The 21,405-nt window shown below is 33.4% G+C and overlaps 1 protein-coding gene and 1 long non-coding RNA gene across 2 annotated transcripts; both read left to right on the top strand.

Moving 5' to 3' along the window:
• Nucleotides 1–5,097: 5,097 nt before the first annotated feature.
• On the top strand, nucleotides 5,098–12,063 carry LOC117686992 (uncharacterized). Its single transcript, XM_066087624.1, has 5 exons — nucleotides 5,098–5,812; nucleotides 7,132–7,362; nucleotides 9,523–9,777; nucleotides 10,255–10,389; nucleotides 11,856–12,063. The coding sequence occupies exons 1-5, from the start codon at nucleotides 5,098–5,100 to the stop codon at nucleotides 12,023–12,025; spliced, it is 1,506 nt and encodes a 501-aa protein (XP_065943696.1). The 3' UTR covers nucleotides 12,026–12,063.
• Nucleotides 12,064–12,153: 90 nt separating this feature from the next.
• Nucleotides 12,154–13,718, top strand: LOC136273069 (uncharacterized). Its single transcript, XR_010711245.1, has 3 exons — nucleotides 12,154–12,420; nucleotides 12,524–12,661; nucleotides 12,760–13,718. It is a non-coding gene; the product is annotated as an uncharacterized lncRNA (long non-coding RNA).
• Nucleotides 13,719–21,405: the final 7,687 nt, after the last annotated feature.

The raw sequence follows: 21,405 nt of genomic DNA, 5'->3' as shown, positions 1-21,405 counted from the left end.
CATTTCTCTGTGAAATCTTTAGCAACGTCACAAAAAGTACCGCACACTTGTTTAATAGTTTTTGTTTTCAAATTAACATGATCTGCAGTAAATATTTACAACATGTTTAAATTGTTTGTTCTTTTTCTTTTTTAAATTCAGGTTTGAAAATTAATTACTGTTCTTGTGGTATTGCAATAATATGTTATCCGAAGAGCGATAAGGCGCGATATTTCCAATCTTCTTGTTTACAAGATACTAATGGAAAACGAAACTATTAAATCGTTCTGTTTCCTATTTACGCTAGAATATATCCTGAATTTTTTATATTTCCTTCAAACCAAGACGCTTGTGCACTTTTATCAGTCAAATTATGTCATACCAATTGACTTATGCCTTATTATTCACATTCACTAAAACATGATTTTTTTTTACACATCAGCCATTCTAAGTTCAAATGATATACAAGGGTTGATTAAAAAGTAAAGCCACACTATGCACCACGTTTCCCGCTGGCGCTGTATTGTATAAAATGATACATCAAAACTGTCCTAATCAAAATTTTGATTTAAAGTAAAATTTTGATTATATCTCGTTAAACACTTCAAGATATTGATGTCTGTAGGATGATATATACGTGAAATCGCCGCGTCATGAATATACGTCTTTTAAAAGGTTTGTATTTATGCATGCTTCCAAAATTTGAAAAAAGACCAAAACAACACAATATTTTGAAACAGATATATCATATACTTTTTCTAAATGTTTTGAAAAAATTAAGGACCATTATCGTCCATTTCGGACATCTACGCAATGCCTTATGTCTCCAGATCAAGGAATAAAAATACCGGACATGCTGTCCTTTACAAAAATTTAGATTATTGAGAATCAAAATTTCTCATGTTTGCTTCGATGGATAGAAATCATTAGAAAATGCACTGGAATTAACATATCAATCTTAAATTGAGAGCGAATGAAAAGGGTTCCCTTAAAGTGGTTCCAATAATTAATAAAAGCACATGTCTGGTTAATAAATAAATTAAATAGACAGAAGATATTCGCTCTGAAGGAAAGTTAGAACTAGGTTCTGACGGCATGAGCTGTATCATAAAGCTACGTTCATGACTTCTTTTAAAAAGAGACCTCAACAAACTGATTGCACATTAAATAATATCTATCATATTACCCAATCGATTACAAGAAGAGTAAATATTTACTTTATATATAAAAATGGATAAAAAAAATTAAATAGAGCATCGTGGCCAATTTTATAGAGTACCAAATTATGGAATTCTACAAGAACGCCAAAGATCTAGGAATGACGTCGCTAGCGTGCAACGACTACCGTTGCTTCACGCTCTAAAAAGACATTATCTTCAGAAATATTTATCATAATGCATTAAAATGTTTAGATCTGAACTGAATTAGGTAGATATCTCAAAGCACACGTTTTTTTGTCACTTTACGCGGAATTTTCACGATTGTATTGCATCTGTGACATTACTTTTGGCTCAACCCTCGTACAAGTATAGCCTTCATTGAGGTTTATACATGGCTATAACCAAGTCTATAATTTTCTTGATTTAATAATCCAAAACTATTTCACTTTATTTTCTTCATGATTATAGCAGTTATTTTTTTTAAAATGCATAGGCGATGATTTCACTATTATGAAGTGACAATGGCGCACATGTCAAAAACCACTAATTTGTCCCAAAAATAATTTTCTGATATGGTGGGGTTTATAAATTATCTATCTTTATTATAGCAAGGCCTATAATACAATTTATTGCACGATCAGGTGACAGTAATCGACCAATCATATGATCGGGAAAAATACGATATTATAATAAACAACGCAAACTTGCGTAAAACAAATAATTCCTACAGTAAACAATTCTTCTTCCACTTTGTTATACAATACATGAGGCAGTTCCAAAGAAGTTAAATAGCTTTGTACTGTCAAAATGAGGCAGTGAAAAAAAAAGATATTTCATTAATTTCAGTTTTTTCCTCTGTATATATGCCTTCTTCTATCTCTATAGAATCAGGTTCCATATCCACTGACACACATGTTAATCGTATCACAATAATTGAGGAATAAGGAATCATTCTTCGAGTATATATGAGGTGATAATTTCGGTTGGGCCATGATCAAATCTAGTAAAGCCCGAAGGGCTTTATGATAGATTTGATCTTATATTAAACATGATCATGGTTATTTTTTTATTGCCTAAGGTATCTATATAAACATGTCTCAGTGATTGTTTACAGCAGTTTTAGTGAAAATATTCAGCCACATTATAGTTGATGTGTTATGGTTTTTATTTTGAATTGCACAGTCTGATAGACAATGTTCTTACACGGTACACTCAGGGATTCCCAGTACGTGTCTCCAATACACCAGACACTGAGTTTCAATATTAGCAACTATATAAGTATATGTTCCCCAGCATTTTGCTGTTCACACATATTGTTGACTATTCCATAGAAAAAAAGTTCAAATACGTTTCCAGGTGACGTCAAAAGGTCATGATGCTCAACACATGTAGAGGTTGTAAGTAATAGATTGGCACAAGGGAGTGCGAATGAAATTTATCAATTCCATACCTGTATATGTGTTAGGTGCATGTAACACGAAAGAGTTAATAAGTTTATTACAGAACAAATCCTTAACAAATATTCTTTTGAGGCCGCTGTGACTGTTTGCGTTATTGTGCTGCGGTGTATTTTTCCATCGGTCGGCAGGGGATGCTTACTCCTCTTAGACACTTTATTTCACTTTTTTCTTTTCTTTTTTGTCCATGTTGCTATGCTATGATTTTGTATTTCGCCGTATGAATTTTCAGAAGGTTGACAGTTGTTATTGCCATTTTTCATGTAGAAGTTTAAGAAGAAATCAGATAGCAAGAATCGACAGCAACGATTTTGTGGGACTTTCTCAGCTTGCAGAATTGTAAGCAGCCTAATGTTATTTCCTGTTTCTTTCTTGCAGAAACACATTTTATGTCCCTTCTGTTTTGTTTCATAAAAATGACAACACATTATATTTATGAAAATTATACGTATGTATATATTCTCATGAAAAAAAAGTTCAAATACGTTTCCAGGTGACGTTAAAAGGTCATGATGCTCAACACATGTAAAGGTTGTAAGTAATAGATTGGCACAATGGAGTGCGAATATAATTAACAAATTCCGTACATGTATTAGGTAGATGTAACATGAACGAGTAATAGAATTTGTTTAATAACTGCACAGCCCCTGAACTAATCCCCATTTGAGGCCACTGGGACTGTTTGCGCTATTGTGCTGAGGTGTACCATGGTGTACATATGTATTGATAAACCATTTTATTTATGTAATTTGAAAAGAGTATTTGAATGAAATAGCCATTGTGCAGCCTTATATCACCAATATAACTTTTTTTTCATTAAAAGACTTTCAGACTTCACAAAATTCAACCACAAAAATCGAATAAATTAATTATACTAGGGCACCATATGTTTTGTACACTGAGGATATGTTTCTGAAATGATGCATGGACGATCAGTTCGATCAGTTAAGAAAAATAGTTTAGTATTCCACTCTTACGCTAAACTGACGAACATATGTCATCCATTTCCCATGCCAAAAATTATTAAAGACTGGATTCTTCTATAGTTTTCCTATATAAGCAATGTTTCATGCTCCTGTTAATGAGTTGATAAAGATTATATTCCGACATCTCCATCGTTTTTTTTTTTGGTTTTTTTTTTTTTTTTTTTTTTTTTTTAAATCTTTTTTGTAAACAAATTTGCCGTCAGGTCTTTTCTTAAGTGCTCTCCGTTTCGATTATTTCTCTTCTCCCGCGCATACGTTTTCAGCACATAAACATTATTTAAAATATAAAAAAGGTCTATTTTCAAACATTGAGCGTGAACAATAATAATTAACGATTACTTTTATCATTGACACTGATTAAAACTGCGTATTTAACCTTCAAAAGTATCAAACATTCAATAAAAGTCTACAGGTTAAGCTAGGTTCCTTTTTATGATCAACTTAATTTTCTGACAGATTATTATATGAGGCCTGAAATAACAAAATGTTCTAATGTCATATCTAATCCAATTTTCCTTATTATAGTTAACACAAAAACATAAAAAATATCCATAGTTTCCCTGTTATACACTAATCTTACAAAAAAGCGTTAAATATAGCTTTAAATTTATATATTATAGGAAGAATGTCTGTGATAAATCTCCTGCTATCATCGGCATGTCGATGAACAGGTATATGCTAGAGGTGATATTTACATAGTATCATTGCAAATGTCAAAGAGCACTCGCTTCTTTTGTTTCCATTTCATTTAATAAAGCGAAAATAACTAAGTACTTACAATAAAAACATATTTTTAAGCGAGGAAATGAGGTATAATATTATACCATCACGAAGTCTATTTTTGTTTAAAAAGCAAACTTGAAATAATTGATAATTTGTGGGTAACGGCCTAATCCTACTTCACTCTCCTTAACTAATGTCTACGTGAAACCATCAACAGAATTCAAGAATCGTGTGTTTTCTGGGTTTTTTTCTGATGTCCGGGCTCGTCACAAAGATGTATGCAGTGTTTGTGTGTATCGGAGTTTTTGCCTTTGTCAATGGTTATGGTGAGCCAGATCTATTTTTAAATTAAAATTTGTTTAAAAATGAAATCGGTCCGAATCTTATAAATACTAGCGGAAAAAAAGAAATTGTGCATTATAAAAATTAGTATAATTTTTCTATATCTATTGTTTGTATTTATGAAATTTAAACAATCATTAATGGTAATGTTTTTGACTATATCAGATGGTAACCGTCCGGGTGCACGAACTTTTTCATGGTTAGAGAGCACCTGTTGTTTATTAAAGAATTTGTACGCATGAGTTTTACGGGCCAATACCGTTTGGAATAAGAACTGTAAAGGATTTGTTTAAACTTTTTTTGTTAAGGCAATCACTTTAGTTTCAACAAAATTTACCCCTATGTCATGCCACGACTCAACGAAAACCAACGTAATCGTGCTGTTGGGATGCTTGCACAAAATACTGTAGCAAGACACTTTGGAGTTCATCGGAACACCATCCAGTCATTATGGGGCGTTTTCAACAATCTGGCAACACTCAGGATCGATCGCGCTCTGGGCGACCTCGTGTGACATCACGTCAACAGGACACCCACATTAGACTTGAGCATCTGAGAAATCGTTTCCAGACAGCAAGTTGGACTGCCCCTGGCATTCCAGGGCTTCGACCAATTAGTCCAAGAACTGTGCGTAATCTTCTGCGCAAGCAAAACATCAGACCAAGACGTCCAGCGGTGCGCCCAGTACTGCTTCAACCTCATCGTATTGCCAGACTGGCGTGGTGCACACGTCATCTGCTATTAAGAATACAGGACTGGGCCAATATTCTGTTCACTGATGAATCAAGATTTCATTTGAATAGCAGTGACGGCCGTTGTAGGGTGTATCGTCGCGTTGGGGAGCGTTACCAGGACGCTTGTGTTGTGCAACGTCGACAATTTGGTGGAGGTAGCGTTATGGTGTATGGTGGAATATCAGCACGTGGAAGGACCCCTCTACAAATTGTCAATGGAAATCTCACCGGCGTACGCTATCGAGATAAAATTATTCAGCGTCATGTGATACCCTTCATACAGAAACATAAAAATCACATTATTCTGCAGCAAGACAACGCAAGGCTACGCGTTGCTCGTGTAGTCAGGGACTTGTTTGTTCAACAAAATGTCGATGTCATGCCTTGGCCAGCTGTTTATCCCGATTTGACGCCGATCGAGCACGTCTGGGGTGAAATGGAAAGACGTTTACGCCGTTTACCATTGAGGCAGTGACATAAGCTGATTTAAGCCAGGCTTTAACCAACATCTGGAACAACATCCCTCAAATATATCTGAACACTTTAGTGGCATCAATGAGGCGTCGCTGTCAAGCATGTGTGAACGCAAATGGTGGTCACACGCGTTATTAATTTTGTGAATTCATTTTCAAATTACAGTGACTTTCGATTGTGCTGAAACTGGCGTTATTCGACGTTGACATTAATGTGGTATGAGATGTTGTTACGAATACATGTGTTAACAGTGCTACAATAAATACAATTTGTTTATTGTAATTCTCAAATGTTTTTTCATATATTAAATAGGGCCTTGTTTCTTTTTTCCGCTAGTTTAAGTCATGTAGTTGGTGAAATTTTGATATTCAAAAAGAACATTTTTCGCTCGTATGACTCAACAGATTTTATAAAAAAGGTTATTTGCTCTGAATATTGTATATAAATACACGTACAAGGATTATGATATTGGAATGATGTAACGGGTGTTTTGTTAGAGTACTGTACTATGTCAATATTTCTTTACATAAAGCTGAGCATATCAATTAGAAAAGAAAACTTCATTGTTGCACGGCCAATTAGTTTAAACTATGACGCTTCACGTCCTTATATTTTGTTAACGGCATTAATTAGTTCTTGCACTGGATTTAAAAATCCAAATTAATGTCGGATTTTTTTAAAACACATTGCTCATTTATATTTGTTCTCAATGTTGCGTTTAAAGTAATGATGTGCATGACGTTACAGTGGGTTGTATTTTACATTAAACATTCTAGTTCACGGTAAAACAACATAATATGAATCTACAGAGGATCAACAGCTTGTCATAGTGGGTGATATTATAACATATAAAAATAAAATGACGCCTAGTTATTATGCCGATAATTCCGACATTAATGTATATTTTCTAAATGTTTCATTCAGAGCACTTGATCAAATCAAAAACTTTTCTAAAAAAAATATATACTGGTAATATAAAACATTCAACGATGCAATCATTGTGTACACTGTTAATTAAAAGAACATTAATGTCCGCTATAAAGCGACAAAACGAGAAAAATCACGATGCATATATCTTTTTATCAAATTTGTCCGGTTTTTATTGTACCTTTGAATGATGTGGTTATACATATGACTGTATTAGGTAGACATTTGATTTAGAAATGTAATGACATATCAAAAAAAAATTTCCATTTCCATGTTGATTTACATTTTTTTAACGAGCTGTGGCTTAACATTGCGTAACAAGGTATTTGTTTTTTTTACTTCTAAACAGTTAATGTCGCCCTCAACAAACCAGCATACCAACAGTACCAATACCAGCCAGGTGACGACAGATATGACGCCAATAACGTTGTGGACGGACGCAAATCAGACCTGAGCAGGGATGGAGGTCAATGTGCTGTATCATATGGTAAACAAACCGCCACCTGGTGGGTGAACATGACCACTATCCACAGCATCCATCACATCACCATCTACTTCAGGACGAACAATAAACCATTGGGTATAGTCACATTTTCTAAAACTAAGTCATTCTTAAGTCCAGTAAGACATATGCTTCAACAATAACTGTATCAATATGTTTAGTGTTAAGCCCCGCATATCACCCAAATTCTTTTAAGAGTATAACAGTCTATCAGAATATTGTGTTCTGAAATAAAATATGACGATATATCAATACGTTACACGTATAAAACAAAATCATGTAAAACCCCAAAGTGTGTGAAACTAATCTTCACTAAATTGTTTTTGTGAAATTTAACCTCTAGAATTACATCTTCTCAACCTCAACAAAAATTCAACACTCCGACTAACAAGATAATAAATTTGTGATTAAGATTATTGTAAGTAGTATTAACATTAAAAAAGAAAAAATATCAAGCATATTGGGTATTTTATGAAACGAAAAACATCTTTTTATTACGACACTATATCATATCACTATAAAAATGATTAGTAATGCAACATGTTAAAACCTGAAACCCACTTGTTATAAATACTTAAATAGAAATAGATCAATACCGTAACCATGTAACGTTAGAAATCCCCAGAGTCACGGTAGGAACATTCTACTATTACATGTAAATGAGTATTTCATTTTAGTTCCCAACGTTTCATGAAATGAGATGTTTCTATAGAACATTTCTTAGCGAATATCTTTGAAAGCGCAGTTTTACCTAGAGATAATAGTGAATTATATAACATTATTGAATAAGTTTTTTCGTTATGTCACAAATGAAATAATTTTATTATTATGCCCTGAAATTTGCTCAATAACACCGGAAATAGATTTATTGCCCTCCCGGAAAAAGTTATATTTCACAGGAAATGGTTATATTGCCCTCCCGAAACTGTTATATCATCCTAGCATGCAATCATTCTGCATATTTATTACGTCGTGTTCGAAATTTAGCTAAGCAAACGTAAACAGTTCTTCAAAAATAAAAATGTCATGACGGTGTCTCCTATTCAGAGAAACATACTTTAATTGTTTAATTTGAATAGTTATGTTCTGTTTGAAGGCATTGATCGACATTTTACAAAAAAATTGATTTGTAAGATATGAAGATGCATTGATAATTAAAGATACACATGTTGATGAGGTAAATATGTTCTTAAACCGATTTTTATTTTTAAAAATGTTATATAACATATATTACATGTCTTCTCGGGCGACAATATCAGAATATTTGTTCCTCAGTGACAGGAATGCCCTGGAGTGTTATATCGCCCTCTGCCTTTGGCATCGGGCTACATAACACTCCAGGGCTTTTCTGTCACCTCGGGGCAAATATTCTGATATGTCGACCAAGAAGATATGTAATATATGTATAAGAATCCAAACAAATAAATCTATACTGTGACCATGTAACGATTAATGTGCCCAGTGTTGCAGTAGGTGTTTGCACAATAAAGGACAAGTACTGCTCTTGTGAGACTTGGTGTGAATCAACAGGTGTGATAATGAATGCAAAACGTTTTTTCTTGGATGAAAAGCTTCTTTAGGTTTTCATTGAGTAAAATGGCTTCTTTATCACAAACCCGTGAATACTCAGTAAGAGTTGATGGGTGTTAACAACTGAGAGTAAAATGTGTGATTAAACGTTTGTCTGCTCTTTGTGAGCAGTCACTAATTCCATATTAGTAATTTTCTTGTTTTAATTTAATTTCTGCCTCCTACATGTAAGGTTAATTATATAGACATATTGTGCACGTCTCTAATACAACAAATGCAATTTAGGAACTTCCAATAATTGTCTAGCTTTATTAATCAAAAATTCTAAAAGAAAATAATAAATATTATTTTCGATGTGTACTGCAAATTTATTTGTCAACAGTGCTGTGTGCGATTACTTTGTACGTACCCAATACAATAGAGAGACTACAACAAAATAATGTACGAAATACCGTTGATCTTATGTTGTTTCTGAAGCTAAACAAGCAAATCAAACAGGATTTATATAAAGGTACTATAGTAATCTTATTTTACCGCACATCCTTCAATTTTTTTCACAATGTTTAAAAAGTACAACAAGCACAATACTGGGTACCCTCTTTTACCGATACGACATCATAGGTTGTCTTTAACACTGTTTGTTAAACTTTGTTTGTCCAGCTACATGATTATGTACGTTCATGAATAATTGATTAACATTGTATGCAGGTCCTTCTAATTACCTAACTAAGTATGTCCTTGGATTCTCTGTGTACGTCTCCAATACAACAGACAAACTACAGGGAACACTTTGTTACAAGGACGACAACTTTACACTAGACACCATACCTGCTGTCTTCACCACCGCCTGTCCTGTACATGGACAGTACGTCATCTTCTACAACGAGAGACGACCAGGAACTATCTACCCTGGCGACTACTCTAAATATGTTTTCAGTGACCTCTGTGAGGTGGAGGTGTACGGTGGGTGTAATGTTATACCGCTTTCAAATTATGATCAGAATTAGTTAAGGTACATGGCGTAATAGCTCAATGAAAATTAATTAATTGATGGCATATGGTCCTGTATTTGTTGGTTAAAGTGTTAGTGTTGTATTGTTTTTCGCACGATAAGGATCAAGTCGCAGTTTTAGAGAAAGAAAAACACCCCCCCCCCCCAAAAAAAAAAAACCCCAGAAAACTGCGCATTAAAGTAACTGAAGATTGTTTTATTTTATTGATAATTGTGAATTCACACTGCTCTATAAAAAATAGATATAAACCATTTTAAAATAACTTGCTTTATCGCATGATTGCACAATTTTAATAATCTTAAGTAGCAAAAAGACTGTTTAAAATATTTAAATTATTCAATTCAACATAAAAGTAAACATTGTAAAAATATATCATCAGAAATATACTATTCAGATTAACTGATGACTAATGTAATTCTAATCAAAGGATGTCCTACTTCCGGATATTTTGGGTTTAACTGTTCCGTTCCCTGTCCAGATGTTAACTGTCAGTACTGTCACATAGAGACGGGCACCTGTCATGGCTGTAAAACTGGGTATCGAAGTTACCGATGTGAACTAGGTAAAACTGCTTATGTGCAACTCTAAAGGAAAAAAAATATGATAAACATTAAACGGCTATTGTCTTAACATTTAAAACCTTGCAACTAACAGTGCAATTTATGCAATGTTTCTTTCAGTAATATTTATACCAATGTCAAATTGTAAAATTTGATATTCTGTGTTTAATTCTGCAAAAAATTTTGTGTAGCAATTAATTAAATGTTAACATTCAGTTTACATTTTCGCTATGTTTGCATAGGACATATACGACATTCAAAGCTCAAAAACACACGATAAACCTTACCATGTGGTATAGACAGAATTCACTTCATAACGCGTATTAAATACTAGATAAATCGTGAATAGATTTAAGAGGGGTCAATGGTCATGGCCATTTTCAGACTGTTTCATTCTCCCTCAGAGGAAATTCTATACATAAAATATACAGGAAAATCACACATTTAAATGGTAAAATATATGGATTTTTTCCTTTTAAAAATAAAGGTTTACATCTGAAGACATCATGTCTGAACCTTTAAGGTAGAGCTGTTGGTTAATATTTTGACCATTAAGCACTCTAGTAGTAGATAGTTTGTTTGTTTGGTTTTTTTTTTCTATTCGCGCACTGGTTTCACAACTTGCTTTTCTGGTCAGTGCTTCGCGTCGGGGACATGCACTGGCTATAGATTGATAGGAAAGTTAACACACCGACTACTTAGAAAGAATGAATATCCGGTTTCGTGATTTTTCACATAAATCTCTTTAAAGATTAAACAATTAGAAACCTCATATAACGTTAATTTGTTTTGAAAATCATATTCTAAAACACAATGAAATCTAAGTATTTTTTAATTAGTTTACATTCGTTAAAATTTGAAGTATTAATGGTATTGTATTAAAATATTCAACTAAGTTCTTAAATTTTCAGTACTTTAAAGTTAAAAATGCTAAAAATATTTTCACAATGGTCTGCAAAAATGTTTGGTATATTTCTTAAACAGGAAGGGAGTGAATTTTCAGAAAAAGGTACCGTAACCTGCTAACAAGCAGGTTGTATACACATTTTCTATAGTGGTTGCTGCATGTTTATTAGCATATACAAATTACGTTTGTTTTAATGACAACATTACAATGCCAATCCGATGTGGACTGCCCGATAAGACTATGTTTAAATACAATATTAAAAAAACCAATAAATTATAAGGGTTTTGAATAGCATTGTTTATTTACACATGTATGAACAATTGTCACCTTTGCAACTAAGAATTTATTCAATTGGATAAATTAATAAAAAAAAATGGATGGATGAATAAACTGATATATTATTTGATATAAATAACGGATGTTTCTAGGTGTGATGCAGTGTATTAGATTGACAGAAAAAAATATACAATTACATGTCATTGAAGTTTTACAAGTATTAAATCATAGCTCCAGTGTTATATAACGGAAATGAGTAACTGTTTATACTGATTTATTCTATAGCTTGCGACAAAGGATCATATGGATCACAATGCAAAGAGATATGTGGACACTGTCGTGACACAGACCAGTGTTCCAATATCAATGGGACGTGTTTGACTGGATGTGATGCTGGTTATCAAGGGGACTTGTGTAAAATATGCAAGTGTTTAGTTTTATTATATATTTGTTAATGAACTAATATTCGTTATCAAGGATATTTCTGTAAATCGTGCGAGTACTTTTTAAAAATTTCTTTATAAATAGAAAAATATGGTTATGTTGTAAAAATCAGTGATTATGAATATGCAAGGGATGGATCTCTGTCATTTAATCAACAAAGTGTCAACTAGGATGTTATTAAAAGAGAAATTTGACGGCAAGGTCTCGTGATTCAGTCACCTATCATATTGTTTCAGTATCATTTATACAGTTTTTGCTTTATTCATAGCTTGTGACAGGGGAACCTATGGCTACGATTGCAATTTGACATGCGGACACTGTCGAGACGCAAACCAGTGTTCCAATATCAATGGAACATGTTTGACTGGATGTGATGCTGGTTATCAAGGAGGCTTGTGTAAAACCCGTGAGTGGTTAAACATAAAATATATAATTTAATGCACACAAAATTAATAAATGATAAGACATATACCACCTAAACATTATAATAGTTATCATTTTATTCGTAGCATGCGACAGGGGGTTGTATGGATCCAAGTGCAATGCAACATGTGGAAAATGCCGCGGCCTTAACCAGTGTTCCATTATCAATGGAACATGTTTTACTGGATGTGATGCTGGTTATCAAGGGAACTTGTGTAAAACCCGTGAGTAGTTAAATATATAAAATACAATGTACAAAAAATAGATAAATGATAATACATATACCTCCGAAACATTATAATAATTATCATCTTATTCGTAGCATGCAACAAAGGGTTGTATGGTTCTGAATGCAATAAAACATGCGGACATTGTCGTGACGTAAACCATTGTTCCAACATAAATGGGACATGTGTGACTGGATGTGATGCTGGTTATGAAGGGAGTTTGTGTAAAAGATGTAAGTGTTAAGTTTCGTTATATCAATATTAATCAGCATACATTCGTTAATAAATCGTGTTATGAATAGCGTAAGAACAAAACCATTTAGTTTATATAAAGTTTTGCGCAGCTTTTGTTTTTAATAATAAAAAACATTTTTCTACCAAATCCGAATTACCACGATTAGTTTCAAAGCGTATATCTTTACGATCAACTGCATGATATCGCGTTTGTTTTGGAGACTTATGGTACGTTTTTGACAGCTGGCAAAAGAATTGCGGGTAAGTGTTCTCACCTTGTCTGTGAAATAAACAATGTAAGACCATTATGTTGTGAATGAATATTGTTTGAATATGTTCTCACAATACTAAATTGTTTTATGGTATGTGTTAATTAATATTGAATGTAATTAAAATATATTGGGTTAGTATCCATGACTTTGCTTGTGATACATGTATAAAATGTATAAAACATAATCACTTATGGTTTGGCATAATAACGCCTGATTGTAAATGGTAAATACTTTGGAATCCTTAGGTTTCGAGGTGTTTCAATTTTCATGGAATTCGTGGCTATTTTTCATTCACGAATTTACATACTTCACGAAATAATAAGTCGGTGTTCTTAAATCATATTTCATTTTGTAGGAATAAGGGAATGCACGAAATTACGTTCCCACGAACCAGTAAAATTTAAGCAATTCACGAAAATTGGACACCACGAAGTTTAATGTTTCCACAGTATATTTCACTTGTCAACTCATAGAGTTCTAATTGATGCTAAAGCAACATGTACATAGTATTATAAACTAATTATTTCCAACGTTTAAGATTCTTTTTTTTTTTTGTTAAAACTATTCAGTGTTGAACTTGTTCATTACTATGTTCATTATTATGTTCATTATTTAACTTATTTTTTAACGATTAGATTTTATTTTGAATTGTAAAGCAATTTTAACATAGTTAACAGATTTTCAGGTATGTCGATTTATCTTAAGGAAGTATCATCAGCTAGAATGTTGCGATCGACATTCCTTATTACAAAGTCGTAGTTTCTCATTCATTACCTAAAGCCCCCTTTTATAATTGGTGCACGAGCAGAATCGATAAAATATTCGTGCGACCGAAAAAAATATATAAAAAGTATGGTTTAGTGTAAACCATCGTTTATTATGAATACAACGTACAACATATATATATATATATATATATATATATATATATATATATATATATATATATATATATATATATATATATATACAATGATACATAACTAGGCAAGGATTCGGAAACAAGTAAACACTTATATTAATCCATTTCCTTAAAAATAATTTTCAAATTATAAATCACTGAAGTGCCCAGGTTGGAATGTCTTTGTAATCACGTTTACGAAATATTTACGTCTTAACTAACAGGAGATTGCAGAAAAGCAAAAGATATATACAAAAATACCACGGAGAGGTTTGCGCATGGAACAAGGGTGTATATGAATGTGGAAATATATATAACATATAATTTAATATCAGTATGCTGTATTCATTAGGGTTATATATAGTGTTGTATATGTAAATGATGCAATAATGAAATGAGTTCACATATTGTTATAATACACAACTCAGTAACATTGGATTCAGGTATCTTGATGGTCGAATTTGGTACCAATTCGGACGGGTGTGGCTCAGACTACGACTCAGCGGTGGGCGGTACGTGGCCAAATGTATTCTGTCAGAGTTGTCCCTGACGGAGATCTTCCCGTTTGATGATCATGCCTTCTTCAGCTCACGTTGCGACACAACTGCCTGCACAGATACAGTAGTTTGTCTCTATACTTTGTGAGGTCTTCGCTTACCGAAGTTCCCTTGGTTTGAACGTTGTTCTTGAATAACTTGGAACTGCGTAAGATGTGGTATCGACCGAGTTGAGTCTCGCGATAATTTGACGGGGTCCAGCTCTTTGTCTCTTTGGGTGTCCAACGCGATGCGAGTTTACAATCTCGTCGGGAGAAAGTTTAATCTTTGCCTTAGAAGTCGCATCAAGTATTTTTGCCTTAGTATCTTCTGAACTAGATTCATACAGTATTGATCCGCTTCTATTAGATCGCTACACAAAGATCCAACGAAACCCCTTTCACGGGTCATATCCAGTGACCTTTAAGTCATCCATATTCATTATTCACGTCAGCCAATCAGAGAGCGCTTTTTGAACGCATTTCGAGAAAAAGTTCGGGAAACAAAATGACGTCCGACATAGAAATAAAGGGAGCAATCGAGAAAGTTTTTAAGATAGACAAGTTAAAAGAGGAACAAAGAGCAATTACAGTGGCAGCTTTAAAGAAAAAAGACTGCATAGCAACTTTACCGACCGGGTATGGAAAGTCATTACCATACCAAATGTTGATACCGCTGAGAAGAATGCTACAGATTCCAGGTGCAGACCCTACCAATTTTGGCAATGCGTTAATGCAAGATCAAATAGACAGATTGAACTCTATTCCAAACGTGAAAGCAGTTTACAAAGGTTGGTGCTATTTTGTGTTCATTGAAGGAAGCGGAGATAGAACGAAAATGCCAATGCAGCTCCCTTAATATTTCAAGCTTTTATCAGTTATGCATCTACATTACCAAGGTTATTCTACACATGTACAACTTTTACAGGTGAGAGTACAGACAGTGAGCAGATTATCGCAGAGGGCAAGTTCGATTATCTAATTGCATCGTCAGAGGCGTTGGTTGGTAACAGTGTCTTCCGGCAAATACTTAAAGGATTTAAAATAGATACAATTGTGATAGATGAATGCCACAGCATGTACACATGGTAAGAAATCTGATTTTTTTCGATGTAATAAATCTCTTTTGGTGTCATTGTGCATTGATTTTTATTCAGTATTTCTGTCATTTTTTACTTTACCACATTACCCTGGACCTGGCTAAATTTACATTTGTTTGCTTTATTGTATTTATACTATTGTGGTATAGATATACATGCATTGTGCAATTTTACTTGCAAGGAGGGGGGGGGGGGGTTAGGGGATGACGAGCAGTTGGCTTTTAGAAAATGGTTCAGGCACATAGGGGAACTAAGGTCTATGTTTCCTTCGGCAAATTTATTGGCTGTCAGTGCAACTTGCAACAAGGAAATTCGTTGAACAGTTATGAAGGAACTAGGGTTACAAAAAGAATCTACTACGATGATTATAAGATCGGCGGATAAATCAAATATTAAGTATTATGTTTAAAAAATTGACAGCTCCATAGAATTATCTATGCAGTGGTTACTGGGTTCCCTGGGATTGGGGGCTTTTCGGCGGACAATTATTTAGGCCACAAGTGTTAAGCAGGTGTCGGATTTGTACATTTTTTTATGTTGTGAAAAACTAACGTTGGTTAATAAAGTAGACATGTTTCATTCTGAGACATCAGATGAAAAAAAAGTGACATTATTAAAGGACAGGTGACACAATCACAAAAACATTGACCAACAAGTTGAATTGTGAGTGGGATACAATTTCTACAAAATTTTCCTTACTACTCCCATCTGTTTCACAGCTATTGCTGAATTACTGAGCTGATAAGACGCGTGACCTCAATATGCATATCTGAAGCCTCTGAGATCGGAAACCTTCGGTGCGACGTAATAGCCGACACACTGCCCATTCGCTGTATCTTTCAACCATAGGGATTTCTAAATTGCTCTTATCTAAAATCTGAAGTCATTAACTTTTGCTCACTGCTATTAAAAGTTGAGAACCCAGTACATAAACAGAGTTATTCTAAGCTTAGAAACCCCATTTCTGTTTCCTCAGCAATTATGAATAGGAGTAAAAATTGTGACCTGTACTGTTAACTTTTCATTGATCTATATACTTCATGCTGGAAAAAATATGTCAGATGTTGGATTTTTAAAAGATAAAAATAATCAAAAACATGGAATCATTGTTTCTAAAGAAAGGATTTTGTTTTGTCAACACATAGTAAGTGATAATGTATAGAGACTTTTCGTAACCAGGAATTTCACTGGATCACAAACCCTTAATAAACCCTAACTAAGTTAATTGGACTAAATAAAGGATTTTTTTATTTAAGAATATTACCAGAAATCCTGGTACTTGAAAGCAGATATGTTTGTAAATTTCTTTAGTTCAACAAAATCACGGGTCTACCTTAATCTCAATACTAATAACCGAAACATCTTTTAATTTCATTTTTAGTATGGTATTTGATCATGTTTGTTATTAAAATTTAATTAAAAGAACTACCAATTTTCATAATCAGTAAAGACTGAAACAGTAGTTTTTTAACTTAGTATTCAGGTTAATCTCAGACTCCTTGAATTTTATCCAAATGTAATTTGATCTTTCTTTTAATAGTTTATAGAGATCATTTTTTCGTAGTACTTCTGAGTTGTGTATAATTTATTCTCTATTGATCAAACTTAAACAAAAAGCCCAAAACGAGCTGTTATGCACACTGATGACTTCTTATATACTGACATCAGATTCAGATGGACAATGAATTATTTTTTTTACAGCAACACCAATTGTTACAAATACTACACAAACAAGGATTTATATGTGATATAATAAAAATCTAACTCATCGTGCTCCCAGTTGAGTTTTTAAAGAAAAAATATCTAAATGTTTTGGATCTGCATGATTGAATTAATATGCATATGTAAACAATATATTTCAAACTTTACTAATTACTGACAATCTGAACAAGTGGTTGCCTGTCCGGCTGATAATCTGCTATAAATGATTATCAGTCACAGAATCTTCAGATTGATTCTAATTAATTTACTTTTTTTCAATTTCTATTACATGTACCACTATCTTATGTACACAACATTTCTCAAAAACTCCATTAAACAATAATACAACATGTAATCTTGTAAATTCTCTAATCTTACTACTTTGTTTTCAGGAGAGGGTTCATACACTAAACTTTTCAATAAAATATGCTTTTAATAAATTCACTTTAATCTGATAGTGCTTTATTTCAAAAGCATCATTTGCAATATAAATACACTATCCTGTACGTGTAAATAAATCCTCGTCCATTGCTCTGTTTACTATGTAGCCGATAGCTGACTATGTCATCTTTGACGAATAACGCACAGGGGTTTCTTATCTCATTAAAGATCGGCAAAACTCGGAGATCTGCTGCAGCTGGGATTTTCAGCACACTTAATTGAGCTGTGTGTTCTTATCTGATGCTAGTCAAATGGAAAACTTGTTATAAACTGATTTATATTTATCAAAGAAAATGTTTTTAGAAGAAAATGATTTTGTGTCACCTGTCCTTTAAAAAGCTTCAAGATGGTGACAGTGAAATAAACGTAGTAATAGCAACTTCTGCTTTTGGAACGGGTATAGATACTGTTAACTGTAATTCAGTGATTTTATATGGAACACCATCTTCAATTACAAACTTAGTTCAGGAAGTATGAAGAATTGGCGGGGATGGCAAGGAGTCCATAGCATTGTTGTTATACAATGAATATTACCTGCACCATGCACATATTAGTAAAAAGCACATTTACACCACTGAGACATGTCGAAGAGCTTCCATTACGAAAGAATTCCTTACAACCTCCCATTAGATTCTTTAACAATCGGAAATCGCATTTGCTGCGATATTTGTGAATTGTAATGTACGTGTTAAAACTGCAAACAATTACAACTTCAGCAATATTTCCTTGGACTATGTGAATCAGAAGACTCTGATAGTGTGAGTTGTGAGGATATGGATGCATCTGATGTTGGGTAACAGAATCATAAACTAAATAGAAACATTGATAAATATAGAATGCAAGTTGTTATTAAATCCTGTGTTTGATTTCTTCTAATATTGTATAATTAAATCTCTTGGGGGCTTTCAGTGGGGTATTGAATTGATAAAAATGCATATAAACATAAGTGTATTTTATATCATATATCCAATCCACTAAAATAAAGCAGATCACTAAGGAATCAAAAGTATTTAATGCACAGCCTCAAAAGTGAAATCTGTTCACATATACGTTACTCATTAAAAAAATACTGTTCACACAATATTTTATACATAAGTATTATGAACATATGTTTAAATACAGGAATTGCACAGACGACGAAAGGGAAATGACGGTCGATGGCGATGTATCATGGCTGATAATCCTTGATAAGCATTGTTGGATGGATTCCTTTTTGTGGTCAGTCCTTTACAATTTAAAAAGCGCTTAGAGGTATGTTCTAAAATGTTTATCTCCTGCAGATCCTTTAGAACCTTTCTTAAATCCTCTTTGTAGGATGGAAGGTGATGGAATCCTTTCTTACTCTTAATGTCACTTATAACATCATACTGTTTTGCAATATTAATAATGTGTGGATACTCTTTGGAATGTTGGACAATACTGTCTTCTGTTTGGTGACCAGAACAAGCTACTTTGCTGTCTCTATTTAACATCTCGACAAATGCATCCAGAGCAATGCTGTGGTTGCGACAACCTTGCAGATTGATGAATAAGTTGGCTTTTAATCGCTTCTCTTGGGTGGCGGGAAGCAAGCCAGATGTCTGATCTGTAAGATGAATTGATCCAATATAGTATTTCGTCTTATTGGTCTTGTTGTATATTGGCATTTCATATTTTGTGGATCTTTCAGATCGCTCCCCATCTCCCATGTCCACCGCAATGTCGAAGTTTTTGTGTAGCATCACAAGTTTAAAACCATTAAAGAGTACTCATTTAGCTGATCTGCATTGGTAACTTTCTGTTTAGACACTTTTGACTGTTTTTTTTATTGTGATGTTATGCATTTTACTCTCGTGAGCTTTCAACGAGCCTACATAAACATATGTTTTTTGACATTAGTGACATCGGATTTGACCATCTTCAAAACTTTGTATCCACTAATTTTCTGGATGATCTGGATATCCTGTAATTTCCCACCATTGTTCACACACATCAGATGATTCGTCAAAGAAATATTTCTTCGGTATTTTTACTACAAATTTCCTCTAACCACTGAATTTTTTCACCATCTGGCATGTCCTTGAAGTGGCTAGGCAAGGATATATCTGAATCCGCATCAATGTTCAATTCTTTAAGGAACGAGAGAAGACACGTTGCATCCAGAATGGTGTAGTATGTCGCATCTTGTGCGGGCGGTAAGCATTCTTTACTTTCCCGACTACGTCTCTTGCATTAAGTAAGTTGCGGTAGCAGTAAACTGTCCCTCTGTCTTGTGCACTTTCAGTTGATTATTTTAAACATTGAAATCGATGGAATTAGGATATGTGACTTTAAAAATCATTTAAAAGTATCTAATAAATTTTTTTTTACAAATTAGATGTGTTTGCCTTTTCATGATAAATTTAATTTTTCGAATGTTTTTTTTACCAGATTTTTAATGTTATATCTCATCCATTGTCTTCTATAATGCTTAAACTGTCTACATTGTCCCTATTTTCTCAGTTATATACTTATCACACTAACAGAAAAACGTTTAATAGGACGTAGTTATATTTAACATTGTATTCGAAGTGTAATATCTGTGATGACTAGACTTTGATTACCGGCATGTTGATAAACAGGAAAATGCTTGTAAATTGTAAATTTTATAGAGCACTCCTTTCCTTTGTTTCCATTTCAATTAAAAAAAACGACAAGAATTAAGTACTTACAATGAACATTCATTTTTAAACGAGGAAATCTTGTCATTATGTAAATGTCCCACTTGAAATTATGTACAAAATACAAAAAAAATATATATTCAAGAATTTTCTTTATTTTCTTGTCTTGGTTCACGTGAAGCAGATAATTTTTTTTATATCGGTAGGCAGGGGATGATTTTTCCTCATAGCCACCTGATCTCGTCTCTATACTTTTAGAGGCTTGTGTTGTTTTGCTTTGAAATTGTTTTTTCGAGATTTTGAGAAAGATAGAGATTGTCATTTGATATTTATTTAAACGGAAAGGAAATTTCTTTTGAGGGAGGACGGGATGGTCGAAAAATTTATTACAATAAGATCTTTCTTAAAATCTAATGTAACAGAGCACACAAGAAACAGAAATCTAAGATATGAAGTGTTAAGTACAGGTTCACGTAAGAATCATGCAATATCGAACTTTTGCGATACGAGCTCAAACATAAAATCAAATGAAATTTTAGCCTGTACACGAATTTATAGAAATGTGTGTACAGAATTATTTTGAAATATTCCGTCTCGTTGTCGAATACGGACCCCATATATTGACACGGTGCGCCAATTTGACGCCATGCAAGTCTTAATAAAACAGCAGAAGTTATTATACAATTTAAAAAACCCATCAAGCATTACGTGAAAATTTGATTATAACCAGTTACTTTAACACACTCAGCACAATTATTTCCAATTTTAAAAAGTATTGAAAAGTTTGAGTTTCGAGATAAAATTGTCGTTAAAATTAGCAAATTCAAGTAAAATTTGGTCGTCTTTCTTGTTTGATTCACAATATCGTCGCTAGACGGCGCCTCGTTGCTACTTACGCTAGTGCGCGGAAATAAAAGT

This window comes from Magallana gigas, chromosome 1, assembly GCF_963853765.1.
Source record: "Magallana gigas chromosome 1, xbMagGiga1.1, whole genome shotgun sequence".
NCBI lineage: Eukaryota > Metazoa > Mollusca > Bivalvia > Ostreida > Ostreidae > Magallana > Magallana gigas.
Note: the sequence above shows the minus strand (reverse complement) of the source record. Positions and strands in the feature narration are given on the sequence as shown.